At 37.7% G+C, this 21206-nt stretch overlaps 1 protein-coding gene across 4 annotated transcripts in view; it reads right to left on the bottom strand.

Moving 5' to 3' along the window:
• Positions 1 to 21206, bottom strand: part of AMY2B (amylase alpha 2B) — a 130472-nt gene that overhangs the window by 7754 nt on the left and 101512 nt on the right. For all 4 annotated transcript variants that reach the window (XM_060401115.1, XM_060401121.1, XM_060401128.1 and 1 more), the window contains 3 exons: positions 5338 to 5551; positions 4837 to 4983; positions 16 to 213 (listed from right to left, as the gene is read on the bottom strand). In XM_060401115.1, the coding sequence (XP_060257098.1) occupies positions 16 to 213; positions 4837 to 4983; positions 5338 to 5505 (513 nt within the window). In that variant the 5' untranslated portion in view covers positions 5506 to 5551. The remainder of the gene's footprint in view (positions 1 to 15; positions 214 to 4836; positions 4984 to 5337; positions 5552 to 21206) is intronic.

Below are 21206 nucleotides of genomic sequence, written 5' to 3'. Positions count from 1 at the left end.
TATTTTGCTAATTACCTGATAAGCATCATTATAGCTCTCAATATCTCCACTTCCAGTTTTACATTTTCCATCATTAAAATCCCAACCAGAGTATGGGACTGCTGGAAAATCCTCACTTCCAGGGTTGAAGTAACTTCCACAAGTACTTCTTGTTCCTGCACTCACACCACTTCCAGTCATATGATTAATTACAGCATCCACATAAATGCGGACCTGAAAGGCAAAATTTCCATTTCAGTTTGGCTTACAGAGAGATAGAAATTTATAATATTATTAATTAGATTGTACAGCACATTGATAACATTCCAAAATACTTCATTATTTTATAACTTATCTTACAAGAAAACAGTCAAAGGTGAAAATAAATCATTGTGAATTGAAGCCCTATAAGCATTCTAGGCACTTGGAAGATGTTTATACATATAATAAACTAAGAGAACCCCAAACTAATAGAACTGGGAAAAAATGCAAAGAGACTTTTTTTGGCAGTATCTGGAATCAGTTGAGGCAAGAGAGATTATTAGTTTTTGAAGTTTCCATAGGTCATCCTAAGAAATAAGAAGCCAGACTCTACTATCTATTTAGGATCAGAAGAATAAAGGTAGATATTGCCTCTCATCTCCTTCATGGATCACAGCCATGTTGTGGCAAAAAGGGTCTTGACTGAGTTACAACTCAGTGAATCTATGAGTGATGTCATGAATGGCCACCTCAAGATGGATGGGTCATAGTGAGAAGTTCTGACAAAATGTGGCCCACTGGAGGAGGGAATGGAAAACCACTCCAGTGTTCTTGCTGCAAGAACTCCATGAACACAAAGAGGGAAAAAGATATAGCACCAGAATATGAGGACCCCAGGTCAGAAAGTGTTCAATATGCCACGGGGAAGAGTGGAGGGCAATTACTAATTGCTCCAAAAGGATGAAGCGGCTGTGCCAAAGTGGAATGATGCTCAGTTTTGGATGTGTCTGGTGGTGAAAGTAAGGTCCGATGTTGTAAAGCACAATATTGCATAAGAACCTGTTAAATTAGATCCATGAGTCAAGGTAAACTGGACTTGGTCAAGCAGGAGATAGCAAGAGTAAACACCAACATCTAAGGTATCAGTGAATTAAAATGGATGGGGATGTGCAAATTTAATTCAGATGACAATTACATCTACTACTGTGGGCAGGAATCCCTTAGATGAAATGGAATAGCCCTCATAGTCAAGAAAAGAGTCTGAAATGCACTACTTGGATGCAGTCTGAGAAACAACAGAATAATCTCAGTTTGTTTCCAAGGCAAAAAATTCAACATCACAGTAATCCAGTCTAAGGCCCAGCCACTGAAGCTGAAGGACCTAAACTTGACAGGTTCTACAAACCTACAAGACCTTCTAGAACTAACACCAAAAAATGATATCCTTTTCATATGTGATTGTAATGCAAAAGTAGGAAGTCAAGAGATATCTTGAGTAACAGGCAAGATGACTATAGATTCTTTGTAGCTGAAGATGGAAAAGCTCCATATAGCCAGCAAAAACAAGACCTGGAGCTGACTGTGGCTGACATGAGGTCCTTATTGCAAAATTCATGCTTAAATTAACAAAAGTAGGAAAAAACCACTTGGTCATTCAGGTATGACCTAAATCAAATTCCTTATGATTATACAGTAGAGGTGATGAATAGATTCAAAGAATTAGATCTGATAGACAGAATGCCTGAAGAACTATGGACAGAGGTTTGTATCATTCTTTAGGAGGCAGTGACCAAAACCATCCCAAAAGGGAAAAACAGAAAAAAAAAAAAAAAAAGATGCAAGAAGGCAGCATAGCTGTCTGAGCAGGCTTTAGAAATAGTTGAGGAAAGATAAGAAGCAAAAAGCAAGGGAGAAAGGGAAAGATATATTCAACTGAATGCTGAGTTCCAGAGAGCAGCAAGATTAGAAGGCCTTCTAAAATGAACAATGCCAAAAAGGAGAGGAAAACAGTACTCTTCAAGAAAACTGGAGATACCAAGCAAACAGTTCATGCAAAGATGGGCTTGACAAAGGAAAGAAATGGTAAGGATTTAACAGAGGCAGAAGAGATTAAGAAGAGGAGGCAATAATACACAGAAGAACTATATAAAATAAAAAAGGTCTTAATGACCCAGATAACCAGGATGGTGTGGTCACTCACCTAGAGCCAGACATCCTTGAGTGTGAAATCAAGTGGGCTTTAGGAAGTATTACTACAAAGAAAGCTAGTGGAGGTATTGGAATTGCAGTTGATTTATTTAAAATCCTAAAAGATGATGCTACTAAAGTGCTGTACTTAATATGTCAGCAAATTTAGAAAACTGAGCAGTGGACACAAGACTGGAAAAGGTCAAGCTTCATCCCAATCTTAAAGAAGAGCAGTGCCAAAGAATGTTCAAACTACAGTACAATTGCTCTCATTTTACATGCTAACAACGTTATGTTCAAATCCTTCAAGCTAGGCTTCAGCAGTATGTGAACCAAGAACTTCCAGACATAAAACCTGGATTTAAGAAAGGCAGAGAAACCAGAGATCAAGTTGCCAACTCTCATTAGATCACAGAGAAAGCAAGGAAATTCCAGAAAAACATCTGCTTCATTGACTATGCCAAAGCCTTTGACGGTGTATATCATAACAAACTGGAAAATTCTTAGAGAGATGGGACTAACAGACCACCTAGCCTGTCTTCTAAGAAAACTAAGTGCAGGTCAAGAAGCAACAGTTAGAATCTTACATGGAACCAATAAATGATTCAAAATGGGGAAAGGAGTAAGACAAGGCTGTATATGGTCACTGTGTTTATTTAACTTCAATGCAGAGTATATCACGTGAAATACTGGGCTGGATGGGTCAAAAGCTGTATTCAAGGATGCCTAGAGAAATATCAGTAACCTCAGATATGCAGATGATACCACTCTAATGGCAGAAAGTGAAAAGGAACTAAAGAACCTGTTAATGAAAGTGAAAGAGGAGAGTGAAAAAGCTGGCTTAAAACTCAACATTCAAAAAACTATGATCATGGTATCTGGTCTTATCACTTCATGTCAAATAGTAGGGGAAAAAGTAGAAGCAGAGACAGATTTTATTTTCTTGGGCTCCAAAATCACTGTGGATGGTGACTGCAACAATGAAATTAAAAGATGCTTATTTGATGAATGATTGGTTCTGAGGTCCCTGCCACACTCCAGAAATATTAGTGTGGCTGCTTTAAAAAAAAAAGAAAGAAAAAAACTGTGTGTCTGGTCACTTATTTCTCTAAAATCTCATTTCCTGGGATTCAATATTCTCTCAATATATTTGTTCTAGAACATTATGTACACAGCAAATGTAAACAGATTTGAAGGAGGACCAGGAAAGACAGTTAATATTAAAGAAAAATGTATGTTTTGGCTTCACGTTCAACTTGTTTTTTTAAGTTTCATGAATGGATAAAACAAACAAATTTTGTATACAAGATCTGTAAAACTATCTTGTCTATTTAAGTTTCTTGCTCATACCCCATGCAAACTAGAACTCAGTGTGGTATATGGCCATATTCAAGCACCTAAGAGACATGCAACTGACACTTTGGTTTGAAGCATCTAATCCTTTCTTTCAAAGTAGACACAACCATACTGCATTCTTACTGAGGATTTTGTCTATCAATATGTTGCCATGAATTATCTCTACCACCTTTCCTGTCAAGAATCAAAACCAGCTTGATTTGGGAATCTTCTCTTTTCCAAATGAAATAGAGATGCAATACTTAACTTTCCTTGGTGTTTGTAGATATTGCCTTGTGCGTTCCATTTAAAACCATAATCTAGTTTGTAAAAGAGATGGTGACACCTGTCAGTAAGGCATCAATGACCAAAAAAAAAAAAAATGCTTGGAAGGAAAGCTGTGACAAATCTAGACAGTGTATTAAAAAGCAAAGACATCGCTTTGCTGAAAAAGTCAGTATAGTCAAAGTTATGTTTTTTTTCAGTAGTCAGGTATGGATGTGAGAGTTGGATCATAAAGAAGGTTGAGCGCCAAAGCACTGATGCTTTCAATCTGTGGTTCTGGAAAAGATTCTTGACGGTCCCTTGGACTGCAAAGAGATCAAAGCAGTCAATCCTAAAAGAAATCAACCCTGAATATTCACTGGAAGGACCGAAGACTTTGGTCATGTGATAAGAAGAGCCGACTCGTTTGAAAAGACCATGATGTGGAGAAGACTGAAAGCAAAAGGAGAAGAGGACAGAAGAGGGTGAGATGGTTAGATAGCACCACTGACTCAGTGGACATGAATCTGAGCAAATTACAGGAGATAGTGAAGGACAGGGAAGCATGGTGTGCTGCAGTTCATGGGGTCACAAACAATTGGACACAACTTAGGGACTGAACAATTGTCTCTCATTATGCTCCTCATCAAAGAGAAAATAATTACAAATGATCATAGTACTTGTGGGAAGGAATATCCAAGAATTATGGGTGGCCATACAATTCACATAAAAGAAACAGCAAATGTTGTAAATGGAACTTCTAATTCCTAACTGGAAAAGAGTTCCCCCAAAATGTGTACAACCATAAGGGTTGAAAGTTGATGTTCTGCTTTATAAAATAAAACTTAAACATACATTAGTTGAAGTCTGTGGCCTTAAACTTTTAATTACATCTTCTTTAGTGGATAAATGGTACATATAAAAATAGTTATAATTAAACATAAGGTAACAATTACATTTTAATTTATAGCTAAAGCATGAGGTAACTTTTATATGTATGAAAATTGTTCTTCTTAAAAGGAACAAGAGACAAGAGAGATAAATTATTTTTCTATATCATATGTTTAAAGGAAACTTTAAGTCACTTACACCAACGTTGTTACATCTAGTCACCATGTCTTTGAATTCATTTTCATTTCCTGATCTTGTACATAACTTGTAGCTAACTGGTTGGTATCTTTCCCACCAAGGTCTTGAAGGGTCAGTAATCACAGCATTTTCATTGGGTGGGGAGACCTACAAATAAAACAATGTTAATAAGTATCAATTTATGACTCACTTTATATCACTGAATATTCTACAAAGTAATCAATAGTCTAAAATTATTTCTAAATCTTTGGCAACTACATTTCTTTACAATTGTTTGAAAATATTAACCTTGCATTGGAAATATCCTGCTGAAAAAAATTATCTTAGAAATAAAACATAGAGTCACCGACAATTCCAAATTTTTTTCTTCCTCAGAAAACTGTTTTACTTAGAGTACTTAACTGTGAAGTAAAATGGTGTCCCAGCTTTCAGACACAGAGCATACTACCACTTACTTTCAGCACAGCAAAGTCTGCAACTTATACAATGAACAATACTCACCTGAACCCCTCCAAATCCTTTGGGGGCTAAGTATCGCTCACATTCAAGAGCAACATCAACCCAACGCCATTCAAACAGATGAACAATGGATGTCCGTCCAGATTTGGTGTGTGGGTCATACTGAGCCCAGCAGAACCCAATCGCTGAAAGCAACAGAAAAAACCTCATTTTGCTTTGAAGTTGTCAGTGTTCTTTCCAGCAACTATTTATATTCCTATAAGAAGTATATATTACAAAATAAATGTTAGATGAGCAAACACTTGAGCACAAACTGTTTATTCATAATCTGAAAAGAAATATTGATAATAATTTAAACAGATGAAGAACATCCATAAAATCTCCCAAGAATACAATCTAAATGAGCTTTAATAACAATGCTTTCCTTATCGTGAGAATATTAACCTTTTAAACATCTGGCATTAAATATTTATAAAGTGTGTAATCATGTATTATTTAACTAGGATTAGATCTTATATCTAAAGTCCTTCACTAACAGAAGGAAAATAACAATTAGAGTCACCTGAACTCACAGTCAAAATATTTCCCTAACTATCTATTGCAAACATTTTCACTGTTTCAATTTCAAAATGAACAAAATTTTTAGTTCAGTCTTGGTTTTACCCCCAACCAAAATTTTTCATTATTGAAGTTTTTGCCTTAAGAAATTAAGTTTCAATATGACATTTTATTCTGAGGTTAACAATAGATATTAATTATATATACAGTCATAGAATATCAGATATATCAAGAGACTAAACAAACAGAAGTTAATTCTGTGGCTTCTTTTGCATTAGGACATCATCACAGGACTCAGGTTTGACCAAGTATAAGATCTTTAGGCTTATTTACTCCAGGAGTGCCCACAGAGCATCTGAGCAAACCCCTTATTGAAAGTATTGCATCAAAACATCTATTCTGATGTTCTGGATTTTTTTCAAAACTATAGATTTCACCATCAAGAGCAGTGTCAAAACTGTCAAAAACTTTGGATTCAGACAAAGTAAGTAATTAAATGCTAATGATCACAGTACTGAGGTAAAGCATATTTCACAATATAAGCATTGATGCATTTACATTCTATTTCTAATCTTAAAAACACATTAGGGTAACCAAGTGAGGCAACAAGTCAATTCTCAGTAGATTTATTTATCTGTCGATTGAGCAGGGGGTTTTGAACAACATTAGGGATCAAAGTGAGCCTGGAGTGATGATTCTAGATAATCAAAAAAGAAACAAAGAATAGATCTGATGTTTGAAATAATTCTAACAGCTCTCTAATTTCTAACAGAAAATTATAAAAATCATTGGGAATTCTAAAGTGCTCTGCTTGGCTACACAGGATGTTCCATCTATTTTAATGTTAAGATTCTATTATCTTAATCTGCAGTAATACAGTTGTTTGTTGTTCTGAGAATAAGAGGAGACAGTGGAGTTTTATCTCAGAATTCAGGAAAATTAAACGACCATAAAATCCATACACTCAACATTTCCAGTCAGAAATATTTTGTGGTCGGATTAACATGATCAGGGACTGTAATAACATTCAACTAATTAAAACAAAAACAAAAACTGAGAGCCAAGACTTCTCTCTTTCCCAAGAAATTAGGAAATCCTGAAGAAAGGACTCATGAAAAAAATAAAGGCAAAATTTGATCAAATGATTAAAGGTAAGGAGTAATTCTGAATAATATAAATGCTCTGTCTCTAAGATGGATTGTGGTCAAGTTCCCATAGATTGAGTGGTAAAGTCTAGAGAAAGAAACTATGCATGCAAAGTGAAATTCTTTCTCATATAAACAAATTAAAAGGTGATGATTGGATACTTAGGCAATATAGTGTTGCAGGAAAGAGATTCTTAGTAGACTAAACAAGACTGGCACTAAAAAGCCCTATTTGGGCTTTGGTGTGGAAGTGTGGTTTCAACAGCATAGTCTTTTAACAAGGAAACAACATCAGCAGGAAAGGGGCTGGTGGTCTATATCAGTTAAGAGGTAGTTCCACATGGTACCTTAACAGGCATCAAGGAAGCCATAATGCAAACAAGGAAAATGGCAGGTTGCCACATAGTTCAGAAGAAAACAATTATGTTTGAGATGTTGTACCATATCTTCCAGGTAGAGAATCTGGAAGGCTTTGAGGGCAAGCTGTCAGTGCCACAGTAAATAGAGTTTGAGACATATCATGAAACATGTGAATCTTCTGACACATCTTCACTGAGACCAGAGTGTTGATATGAATAATTAACTGAGCAAAGAAAGATATTGGCTAAAGAATCTATTTTATTCAGCAAATTTGGACTGTCAGGGAAAATAACAAATTAATTAATTTTGACTCTAGGATATAGTGAAAAATTAAGATCACATGGACTAGATCACCCTTAAAATGAGGGATTATATGTATGCCAGCAAAGTGATATGACAAGTGAGTCCAGAAAAGAGAATTTTGGAGAGATACTGTAGAGCAAAAAGAAGCATAGGAATTCATAGGAATGCTTTGGATTTGAAGTGATTAAAAAAATCAAGTATAATATGTTAGTTTTGTGACTAGGAAGTAAGGGATACAGATAGCTTTGGACTAGAATTAAAAACTCAAAAAAACCTCAAGACATTTTTTGTCTCTGTCTCTTGGCTCTGCATTCCTATGTCTTGGCTTAATTCTCAGGCAAGCTTTTGCTGCACAGTGGCAAAACTGTTCAAATGCAGTTACTTCCCACCAGTCTGGCAAACTCAGAGAAAAAAAACAAGCACTTCTTTCTCAACAGTTTAAGCCAAAGACTCAAGACTAATTCTTCACTGGTTTATGACTTGGTTTATAAACCCATCCCTGAACAGAATATTGTGACAAGGAAATGGATTGTCTTGATTGTCCTATCCTAGATCACATGCCTACCACTGCAGGTGAGAAATAAGGCTAACTATGCATTAACAGACAGGGCTTCCCTGGTGGCTCAGACCATAAGGAATCTGCCTATGATGCAGGAGACCTGGGTTCGATTCCTGGGTCGAGAAGATCCCCTGGAGAAGGGAATGGCAACCCACTTCAGGATTCTTGCCTGGAGAATTCCATGGACAGAGGAGTCTGGTGGGCTACAGTCTAAGGGGTCTCAAACAGTCAGACACAACTGAGTGACTAACACTTTCACTTTCATGCCTTCTTAATAGAACGGGTGAAATATGGTTTTTGTGTGATTTCTTAACAGGAAAGCTATGTGCTGTTACCAATAAAGGAGGAGAAGAGGCTTGACAGGGATAAATATACATCACATTGCACATGTTGAAATCTTCTGGTTCATGTGGATAATATCCTAGAAGATATTATCACTAAAAGTTATTGCTAACTATGGAAGCTATATATCAGAATTATGGTAATGGAAAGTATCATGCACATATAAGTATACTAATACATTGATGATTTTGTATACAGTATTTGTCATGAAGTGTCAATGACAAAAGCTGAGTTTGATTTTTGTTTGATATTTCATACATATACTTGCCTTTGTTATTTTTGTCCTATGTTATTATTCCAAATCCTGAAGGTTTTTTTTTTCCATATGACTTTGAGATTAAAGTATATAGAGTATATTTTCTTACTCAAATGACATTATCCTCAAAGCCACTAAATATAGCTCTTAGGCTGATCCACATGTCTTCCTTTAATCAATGGAATATTTTCTCACTGAAGCAAGCAAAGGCTTTATGTGTCCTTTCCTGATTAGACTTGGTCCCTGTATTTCTGCCTTGAACCATACAAAGAATATACTTTGAGTAGCCACTGACTGAAGAAAATGGATCAGCTGTGACTTTAATTGACAGCCTGAAGTCAAGTCCAGGTAAACTGCAGCATGAAGCAGAGATATCTCAACCTGCAGACCCCAGAGCAAGAAATATAAGCATTTGTTGTTTAACTGCCTGAGATTTTGAGTTTATTGATTATGCAGCATTATTAAAACTGAAAACTATTCAACTTTTTACACCATTTGTGAGTTACATTCTACTTATTTTCAGCATTATATGTTGCTGTATAAAAATAGTGCTGTAAAAAATCGTAAGAAGATTTTGACATATTGCAGATTATTTCATAATACAGGCTTCCCAGGTGGCGCTAGTGGTAAAGAATCCACATGCAAATACTGAAATGCAAGAGACAAGGGTTAGATCCCTGGGTCTGGAAGATCCCCAGGAGTAGGAAATGGCAACTGCTCCAATATTCTTGCTTGAGAAATCCCATGGACAGAGGAGCCTGGCAGACTCCATGGAGCTGCAAAGACCTAGACATGACTGAGCACACATACATACATTTCATAAATGACTTTACAAAAATTTAACAGTTAAAACTCTCAAAAATGGTCTTCTCTTGTGGCTCAGTTGGTAAAGAGGCTGTCTGCAATGCGGGAGACCTGGGTTCAATCCCTGGATTGGGTAGATCCCCTGGAGAAGGGAACAGCTACCCACTCCAGTATTTTGGCCTGGAAAATTCCATGGACTATGCAGTCCATGGGGTCGCAAACAGTCAGACACAACTGAGTCACTTTCACTTTGTGCTTCCCTATTAGCTCAGATGGTAAAGCATCTGCCTGCATGCAGGAGACCCAGGTTTGATCCCTGGGTTAGGAAGATCCCCTGTAGAAGGAAATGGCAATCCACTCCAGTATTCTTGCTTGGAGAATTTCATGGACAGAGGAGCCTGGCAGGTTACAGTCAATGGGATTGCAGAGAGTTGGACATGACTGAGTGACTAACACACACCCTCTCAAAAATATTTCCCTTGTAAGGTATTGAAATTCAATATAAAAATATAATATTTTAAAGGTTTCTTCCTATACTTAAGTTTAAAAGAAACATATCATGCTCCTATAGATGTTTTCAAGCTGCCTAGGAAAAGGAGGGAGAATGTGAGGACAGGCAATCCAGCCCCTAAACATCCCTTTGTGACTCCATACAGAGTAGCCTCATTACCATATTTTTCTTTTGGTATTTCACATGATGTTTTAATTTTAAAAAGGGCAGAGTGAGGATATTCTTCTGATAAGTTAAAAAAAAATTTGTAACCTACTTGACTACATAATCATCTTTAATAGAAAATTAAAAATTTTCCCCCTATTCCTAAAGGTAATTTCTTCATATGTACACTAATTAAATCCACATGTAAATAGCTAAAAAATAACAAAATAACTATGCTAATGATTCATCAGTTCGGTTCACTTCAGTTCAGTCACTCAGTCGTGTCCGACTCTTTGCGACCCCATGAATCGCAGCAGGCCAGGCCTCCCTGTCCATCACCATTTCCCGGAGTTCACTCAAACTCACGTCCATTGAGTCCGTGATGCCATCCAGCCATCTCATCCTCTGTCGTCCCTTCTCTTCCTGCTCCTAATCTCTCCCAGCATCAGAGTCTTTTCTAATGAGTCAACTCTTCGCATGAAGTGGCCAAAGTACTGGAGTTTCAACTTTAGTATCAGTCCTTTCAAAGAACACCCAGGGCTGATCTCCTTTAGAATGGGCTGGTTGGATCTCCTTGCAGTCCAAGGGACTCTCAAGAGTCTTCTCCAGTACCACAGTTCAAAAGCATCAATTCTTCAGCGCTCAGCTTTCTTCACAGTCCGACTCTCTCATCCATACATGACCACTGGAAAAACCATAGCCTTGATTAGATGGACCGTGGTTGGCAAAGTAATGTCTCTACTTTTGAATATGCTATCTAGGTTGGTCATAACTTTTCTTCCAAAGAGTAAGTGTCTTTTAATTTCATGGCTGCAGTTACCATCTGCAGTGATTTGGGAGCCCCCAAAAAATAAAGTCTGACACTGTTTCCACTTTTTTCCCGTCTATTTCCCATGAAGTGATTGGACAAGATGCCATGATCTTCGTTTTCTGAATGTTGAGCTTTATGCCAACTTTTTCACTCTCCTCTTTCACTTTCATCAAGTGGTTTTTTTAGTTCCTCTTCACTTTCTGCCATAAGGATAGTACCATCTGCATATCTGAGGTTGTTGATATTTCTCCCAGCAATTTTGATTCCATCTTGTGCTTCTTCCAGCCCAGAGTTTCTCATGATGTACTCTGCATATAAGTTAAATAAGCAGGGTGACAATATACAGCCTTGATACTCCTTTTCCTATTTGGAACCAGTTGTTTTTCCATGTCCAGTTCAAACTGTTGCTTCCTGACCTCCATATAGGTTTCTCAAGAGGTAGGTCAGGTGGTCTGGTATTCCCATCTCTTGAAGAATTTTCCACAGTTTATTGTGATCCACACAGTCAAAGACTTTGGCATAGTCAATAAAGCAGAAATAGATGTTTTTCTGGAACTCTCTTGCTTTTTTGATGATCCAGTGATTCATCACAGAGGAAATTTTCCTTTCCTGTGCAGTCTAAATAACAACATTGTAAAAAGTAGGCATTTTCCCTATCACCCCTTTAACCAAGCCTTTACTAGAATATGTGCCATGTTAAATATTGTTAATATAAAAGATTCTACCTACTTTTGAAGGGTACTCTTGAGAGAGCAAGTAAGATATTCTATCATTTGGATTCATAAGTCTCCATCTGTGGAATATATATGTTACTACTAAATAGAAAATAAAAATACTTCCAAGCAACTTTTTGGCTGATGTGTAAGTGGAAATGATTAATACAGGTTTTGTCACTCAGAGCATTCTTCAGTCTTAAGTGAAAAATGATAGAGGAGGCAGAAACTGATATTTAGTGGTTGGAAGACTGCTCAGAGTCTACTTACATATCTTCCCCATTATGATATTACTACCAATGCAGTCACACCTCTGAGTTAAGATTATTTCCAGGAGACTCTTAAAATAATTATTAAAATTTAATTCAGTTAATATAAACATTATTAAGCCTTTAAAGCTATACTTTTCCAGTAGTCATGTATGGATGTGCGTGTTGGAATATAAAGAAAGCTGAGCACCTAAGAATTGATGCTTTTGAATTGTGGTGCTGGAGAAGACTCTTGAGAGTCCCTTGGACAGCAAGGAGATCAAACCAGCCAATCCTAATGGAGATCATTCCTGAATATTCATTGGCAGGACTGATGCTGAAGCTGAAACTCCAAAACTTTGACCACCTGATGCAAAGAACTGACTCATTGGAAAAGCCCCTAATGCTGGGCAAGATTGAAGGCAGGAGGAGAAGCGGATGACAAAGAATGAGATGGTTTGATGGCATCACCGACTCGATGCACAGTTTGAGCAAGCTCTGGGAGTTGGTGATGGACAGGGAAGCCTGGCATGCTACAGTCCATGGGGTTGCAAAGAGTCGGACATGACTGAGCAACTGAACCTAACTAATTCTTGTGAGTTCTGCATGACCAAATATTGCATAAGGGTAGGGAGGTTTCAAAAGAGAGATAAAATCAAAGACAATCATGGGTCATAGATAGGAATTCCAGGAATTCCAAAGCAAATTAAGTATTAGAGAGAGCTCTAATTTATTAGAGCTGACATTTATTAAAATGTCAGTAGTAAATAATAGATGGAGAAGTCATTGGCACACCACTCCAGTACTCTTTCCTGGAAAATTCCATGGACGGAGGAGTCTGGTGGGCTGCAGTCCATGGGGTCTCTCAGAGTCGGACATGACTGAGCAACTTCACTTTCACTTTTCACTTTCATGCATTGGAGAAGGACATGGCAACCCACTCCAGCGTTCTTGCCTGGAGAATCCCAGGGACAGGGGAGCTTGGTGGGCTGCCGTCTCGGGTCGCACAGAGTCGGACACAACTGAAGAGACTTAGCAGCAGCAGCAGTAAAGAATAGAGAAAATGTATAGAAAGAAACAGTAATTGAGGTTCCTTTTTATTCATATTCTTTATAAATAAAATTCTAAATAAATAAAATTATTTATTTTGACACAAAATGCTTATTACACCTTTAAAACACAAAGAACCATGAAGGAGATTTATTTTTCCTTACTGAATTATTTTTTAGTTTTTAAGGAATAGCTACCTTTACAGAATGCTCTGGCTTCTTTCTGCCACTTCACTCACTAGAGGAGTGGGTAGTTTTTTGATTAGCTTGGAAGGAAATATTGGACACATATAGCCTAGTTCCTTCTCTTTCTCTTGGCAATGATTTTTATATGTTGATAAAGATATTCTGCATTTTTCTTCTGGAGTCACTCTGCCTTTCTAGGGGCCCTGCTCCAGTTCAGCTTGTTAAGTATAAATGTCTATTTAATTCTTAAGTTCACTACTAAGACTGTCATTTCCCACTAATAAAAAGTAAAGAGTGAAGTAAGTCAGAAAGAAAAACACCAGTACTGTATATTAATGCATATATATGGAATTTAGAAAGATGATAACTATGACCCTATATGCGAGATAGCAAAAGAGGCAAAGATGTAAAGAACAGACTGTTGGACTCTGGGAGAAGGTGAGGGTGGGATGATTTGAGAGAATAGCATTTAAACATGTATGCTATCATATGTGAAATAGATCGTCAGTCCAGGTTCAATGCATGAGGCAGGGTGCTCAGGGCCGGTGCACTGGGATGACCGTGAGGGACGGGATGGGGAGGGAGGTGGGATGGAGGGTCAGAATGGGGAACACATGTACACCCATGGCTGATTCATGTGAATGTATGGCAAAAACCACCACAATATTGTAAAGTAATTAGCCTCCAATTAAAATAAAAAATAAATAAATTTTAAAAAGAAAACAATCAAACAAACAAAACTGTCCTCTGTCCATGAAATTCTTCAGGCAAGAATACTGGAGTGGGTAGCCCTTTCTTTCTCCAGGGGATCTTCCCAAGTCAGGGTCTCCTGCATTGCAGGTAGATTCTTTACTGTCTAGTCACTAGGGAAGCTCTCTCTTATATTATTAACTTTTAAATAAAGGCAATGTTTTGGTTTCTATCTTCCTTACACTTTTCTTTGGTTTTTCAATAAATTTAACCCCAGAAACTGGGACCATTTGGTAAATTTAAAACTAAACCTCTATGAAATGAAACTATATTTACCAAAATATGCTTTTCTCAGAAAAAATTTCTATCTAAATATTAGTCATTTTTATTTTCCTTCCCTTTGTTGGCTGTTTTTTTTTTTTTAACAAAAATGGATACCAATTTCCTCATTGATTTGGTAACTTTAGAATATATAAGGCAGAAAATGCCCTGTAACAAATAATGTTTTTCCTTCTCAAGTGAAAAAAAAAATTATTTTCAGTTAAGAAGGATTTTGTTGGATAAAATTTATTAATACTCATTATGATACAGGAAAACATTTTATAATTGAGCTCTCTCCTACAAAGCCAGGGATATTCCTAAAACCATTAGTTTCTGGCAGATTGAGGGGCTTTCCAAAATTTTATATTAAGCTTGAAGTGTCCCTTGGCTGACAGTTAAATCAAGGGATAGTCTTATTATTTCCATCCCCAGTGATACAAAAATAGTAAGTAGGAAGTAGTATGTCATTCAAAATAAAATATTTTAACACATGGCAATAGAAACTTGCAGTGAGGACTGACAAATAAAGATTTACACAAACTTGAAAGGTTCATATATTGGCAGACCTATATGCTAGTGGACTACAGTATAATTTAATTTCATTTAAACTGCACAGCTGGGGGCTGATAGGAGGAGTATGCAAACCATAGAAGTAAGGTAAACTAAAACTTAATAAACTCATTCTGATTATATCAATTAAGGAATGATAGTTCCTAGAATTTCTTCATGGTAACATATAATTATCTTGCCTAGGTAAAGATATTCCATATATTTGAAAATGCTACTGTTGGTATTAATACATTGAACTTAATAGGAAAGACTTGAGGGGAAATGTATTAGTCTCTTTCTACTTATCCAAAATATTTTCCAATAGTATCTTATAAATCTCCCTCTATAGCCTCAGTAATCAACCGATCTATTTATCACCACACAGTCTCTTTCATTCCTTTGTGCCTCTTTCACACCTTTCTTCTTGGAATACTCCTTCCTCTTTTATCCTCCTTTTAAAACCTCCTTATCTAATTATCAAGACCTTCCTTCTCCACAAAGCTTTCTCAGACCATCTCAGAACATGCATCATTTCCCTCCTTTGAAGTCAAACAGCCTATTTGTTGTTGTTCAGTCCTAACTCTTTACCACCTTAAGGACTGCAGCACTCCAGGCTCCCCTGCCCTTCACTATCTCCCAGAGTTGACTCAAATTCATATCCATTGAGTCAGTGATGCTATCTAACCATCTATCCTCTGCCAGCCCCTTCTGCTTTTGCCTTCAATCTTTTCAAGCATCAGAGTCTTTTACAATGAGTTGGCTCTTCGCATCTGGTGGCCAAATTATCGGAGCTTCAGCTTCAGTGTTAGTCCTACCAGTGAATATTCAAGGTTGATTTCCTTTAGGATTGACTGGCTTGATCTCCTTGCTGTCCAAGGGACTCTCAAGAACCTTCTCCAGCACCACATTTTGAAAGCATCAATTCTTCAGGATTCAGTCTTCTTTATGGTCCAACTTTCGTATCCATATTGGAAAACCCATAGCTTTGGCTATACAGAGCTTTGTCAACAAAGTGATGTCTCTGCTTTTTAACACACTGTCTAGATTTGACAGCTTTCCTTCCAAGGAGGAAGCATCTTTAATCTCAGGGTAGCAGACATAGTAACCAGTGATTTTTGGAGCCCAAGGGAAAAATCTATCACTGCCTTAACTTTGACTTTTCCTCTTCTTTTCATCAGGAAATGATTAGACCAGATGCCATGATCTTAGTTTTTTGAATTTTGAATTTTAAAACAACTTTTTTCACTCTCCTCACTCACCCTCATCAAGAGGCTGTTTAGTTCTTCTTTACTTTCTGTCACTAGAATGGTATCATCTACATATCTGAGGTTGTTGATATTTCTCTCAGCAATCTTGATTCTAGCTTTTGATTCATCCACCTGGCATTTCTCATGGTGTGGAACCATGAGCTCGATGGACATGAGTTTGAGTAAGCTCCAGGAGTAGGTGATGAACAGGGAAGCCTGGCTGCAGTCCATGGGGTCACAAAGAGCTGGACAAGACTGAATGATTGAACTGAACGGAACTCTGCATATAAGATAAATAAACAGGGTGACAATATACAGCCTTTCATACTCCTTTCCTAGTTTTTAACCATTTAGTTGTTCCATGTTTCATTCTAACTATTGCTTCATGACCCACACCCAGGTTTCTCAGAAAACCTGTAAGGTGGTCTGGTATTCCCATCTCTTTAAGAATTTTCCAGTTGGTTGTGATCAGCACAGTCAAAGGTTTACTGTAGGCAATGAAGCAGTTTTCCTAGAATTCCACTGCTTTTTCTATGATCCAACAAATGTTGGCAATTTGATCTCAGGTTCCTCTGCCTCTTCTAAATCAAGCCTGTACATCTGGAAGTTCTCAGTTCGCATACTGCTGAAGCCTATCTTGAAGGATTTTAGCATAACCTTTCAAGCATATGACGTGAGTGCAATTGTATGATAATTTGAACATGCTTTAGCTTTGCATCTGGGATTGGAATGAAAACTGACTTTTTCCAGTACTGTAGCCACTGCTGGGTTTTCCAAATTTGCTGGCATATTGAATGCAGCACTTTAACAGCATCATCTTTCAGGATTTGAAATAGCTTAGCTGGAATTGTATCCCCTCCACTAGTTTTGTTCATAGTAACACTTCCCAAGACACACTTAACTTCACTCTCTAGGATGTCTGACTCTAGGTGAGTGACCACACCATCTTGCTTATCTGAGTCACTATTCTACCTAAAAAACAAATTATGTGAGTGGCTCAATAAAATGATTTTGTATAATTCATCTGTGTATTCTTTCCACCTCTTCTTAATCTCTTCTGCTTCTTTTACATCCTTACCATTTCTGCCCTTTAACATGCCCATACTTGCATGAAATCCTCCCTTGATAACTCCAGTTTTCTTGAAGAGATATCTAATTTTTCACATTCTATTGTTTTCCTCTATTTTTTTGCATTGTTTATTTTAAGAAGGACTTCTTATCTCTCCTTGCTATTCTCTGGAACTCTGCATTCAGTTGATCTTTCCCTTTCTCCCTTGCCTTTCACTTCTCTTCTTTCCTTAGCTATTTGTAAAGCCTTCTCAGACAACCACTTTGCCTTCTTGCAATTTTTTTTTTTTTTTTTTTTTAGGATCGTTTTGGTCATTGCCTCCTGTGCAACTTTATACTGTTATCCTTATAGACTGTAGTGAAGTCACTCAGTGGTGTCTGACTCTTTATGACCCCATGGACTGTAGATGACCAGGCTCCTCTGTCCATGGGATTTTCCAGGCAATAGTCCTGGAGTGGATTGCCATTTCCTTCTCCAGGGGATCTTCCCAACCCGGGGATCGAACCTGGGTCTCCCGCATTGTTAACAGATGCTTTATCATCTGAGCCACCAGGAAGTGCAACATTATGAACCGTCATCTATAATTCTTCAGGCACTCTGTCTAGCAGATCTAATCCCTTGAATTTGTTCATTACCTACTTTGTATAATCACAACAAATTTGAGTTAGGTCTGGTTTTTCCTGAATTTGTAGAGCTTCTCCATCTTTGGATGCAAAGAATGCAATCAATTTGATTTTGGTATTGATCATTTGTTGACATTCATATCATCTCTGGGGTTGTTGGAAAGGGTTGTTTGGTATGACCACAGTATTCTCTTGACAAAATTCTGTTAGCTTTTGCCCAGTTTCATTTTGTACTTCAAGGCCAAACTTGCTTGTTATTCCAGGTATCTCTTGACTTCCTACTTTTGCATTCTAATCCCCTATATTGAAAAGGACATCTTTTATTTTTGGTGTTGGTTCTAGAAGGTCTGGTATGTCTTTGTAGAACCAGTCAACTTCAGCTTCTTCAGCATTAGTAATTGGGGTATAAACTTGGATTACTGTGATGTTGAATTGTTTGCCTTGGAAATAAAATGAGATCATTCTGTCATTTTTGAGGTTGCACTACATTTTGGACTCTTTTGCTGCCTATGAGGGCTACTCCATTGCTTCTGAGATTCTTGCCCACAGTAGTAGACATAATGGCCATATGAATTAAATGCTTCTATTTCTGTCCGTTTCAGTTCATTGATTCCTGATGTTGATGTTGAATCATGACATCTCCTTCTTGACCACATCCAATTTATCCTGGTTCATCAACCTAACATTCCAGGTTCCTATGAAATATTGTTCTTTATAGCATTGGATTTACTTTCACGGGAGACACATCCACAAAGAATGCCATTTCTCCTTTGTCTCAGCCACTTCATTCTTTCCGGAGCAATTAGTAATTGCCCTCCACTCTTCCCCAGTAGCATGTTGGACACCTTCCAACCTGGGAGCCTCAATTTCCTGTTTTGTATCTTTTGCCTCTCCATACCGTTCATGGGGTTCTCCAGACAAGAATACTGGAATGGTTTGTCATTCCCTCTGCCAGTGGACCAGGTTTTATCAGAATTCTTCATGATGACTCATCCATCTTGGGTGGCCCTGCATGGCATGGCTCATAGCTTCATTGAGTTATCCAAGTCTCTCACCATGACAAGGTTGTGTATGTTCCATGGAGCAGCAAACAACACATTACCTAAATTTTATTGTGCAATGTTAAGTATTTCCCTCTATTTTTAGAAATGTGTGATGCAGTTCTATTTTGTTCTCCCAACTACACTGGTACATAAACATGGATAACAAGTTTTAAAGTACCTAAAGTGTTCTATGCACTTAATAAATATACATTGGATTGATTGATATGCACTTGGATTAAAACATACAGAGTTTACTTACTTTACTTGTAGCCCTACAGCACATGTAAGAAAATATACAAAGCTAAGTCTGACATTTCTGATAGTGGCATTCCTACACAACCTATGATCTAGAACTGAATTAGAAATACTAAAATGAAGACAGAGATTTTCTGTCAATGAACATTTAGCTAATGACACAGACTGACTCTGGCAAGATTTCAAATTAGAGTTGCATTTTACTTTCTGCTCCAATTTCAGTGCTTTGTGATTTTCTTATTTGAGTTAAATTTTAGGAGAGTTCATGTTGCCTGACATCAGCATTAACAATAAATAACAGCTTCCTAGCCATTAAAAAGAATGAAATGATGTCACTTGCAGCAATATGGATAAACCTAGAGAGTGTCATGGGTTTTCCTGGTGGCTCAGTGGTAAAGAATCTGCCCGTAATGCAGGAGCTGCAGGAGATGTGGGTTTGATCCCTGGATTGGGAAGGTCCCCTGAAGGAGTGCATGGCAACCCACTCCAGTATTCTTGCCTGGAGAATCCCAGGGACAGAAGAGCCTGGTGGGCTACAGTTTATAGGGTCACAAAGAGTCAGACATGACTGAAGCGACTTAGCATGCACACACACACAGAGTGTCATATTGAGTGAAGTTAAGTCAGACAGAGAAGGAGAAATATTGTGACATACCATACATGTGGAATCTAAAATGAGATGATACAAGTGGATTTAAAAACAGACTCACAGACTTCGAGAATGAATTTGTAGTTGCTGGGGGAAAGAATGGGGGAAGAGATAGTTAGGGAGTTTGGAATGGACATACAGACACTGCTATATTTAAAATGGATAACCATAAAGGACCTACTGTATAACACATGAACTCTGCTCAGTATTATCTGGTAGCCTAGATGGCAGGGAGTTCAGGGAGAATGGATACATATTTATGTATGACTGAGTCCCTTTGCTGTTCACCTGAAACTATCACAACATTGTTTATTAATCAGCTATACCTTAGCACAAAATAACAACAATTTTTAAAAAGAATAAAAACCACATATTTAGTGAGAAGTTGAAGAAATACGCATTTATCCAGGAATAATGGTTAGTATATTATATCAATTCAGTTCAGTTCAGTTCACTCAGTTGTGTCCAACTCTTTGTGACCCCATGGACTGCAGCATGCCAGGCTTCACTGTCTATCACGAACACCCAGAGCTTGCTCAAACTCATGTCCATCAAGATGGTGATGCCATCCAACCATCTCATCCTCTGTCATCCCCTTCTCCTCCTGCCTTCAATCTTTCCCAGCATTGTTGGGAGCCAGCGTGAGGAACTCCACCCATGGCAAAGGTCATGAGGAAGGAAGCTCGGCATACACAAAGGCGTGATCAAGCCTCAGGAAACCCCCTGTTCCTGAGCATCTACCCCCAAACCAAAGTACTTTATGGGGAGCTCTCCCCATAACCATTTCTCTCAGAGAAGGAGTTAACTTGCAGCTCCAGTTAATAAAAATTTCTGGACGTGACAAGAGTTTCAACTTACGAACTCTGGAGGTTCTCTAACCTGCCTGATCAGGCTCATCCGGCCGCATGTGATTGTTTACAGCCTCCCAACTGTGAGAGGCACGGGATGTTTTAAAACTTTCTAAATACAGACTCTTTTGAGAAGTTAGAAGATCATTAGCATAGTATTAGTAGGTTGATTAGGAATTATATTGGTGAAGGGTTTCTTCATTTGTCCTGCCAATAATTACTGCTAATTCCCTGCCCTGGGTGTGACAAGGATGTCTCAGGTCAAACCTCTCTGCTGACAGACTAGCTTGTGTGACAACCTCTCAACCATAAACAGCACAGAGAGTTTGGAGTATTAGCATAGGGCTTTTTTCATTGATGAGTCAATGATTGTCATCAGGCCTCCATATCCTTAGGCACCTGGGACTATATTAATCAATGTATTTGGAATATAGAAAAGGAAATATAGTAGTTTTTGATGTTAACAATACTAGACTTTTGAGTTAATGAATTTTCTCTTTTGTTATAGATCACTGTCCTTTGTTATAAATCACTATTAATCACTATGCTATGTAACTTTATCACTATCTTAAAACAAAATAGATCTTAAGGGGAACATTGGTGAAGGGTTTACATTTGTTGAGCCAAT

This window comes from Ovis aries, chromosome 1, assembly GCF_016772045.2.
Source record: "Ovis aries strain OAR_USU_Benz2616 breed Rambouillet chromosome 1, ARS-UI_Ramb_v3.0, whole genome shotgun sequence".
Taxonomy (NCBI): Eukaryota; Metazoa; Chordata; class Mammalia; order Artiodactyla; family Bovidae; genus Ovis; species Ovis aries.
The sequence above is the reverse complement of the archived record's forward strand: the minus strand, read 5'-3'. Positions and strand labels throughout refer to the sequence as shown.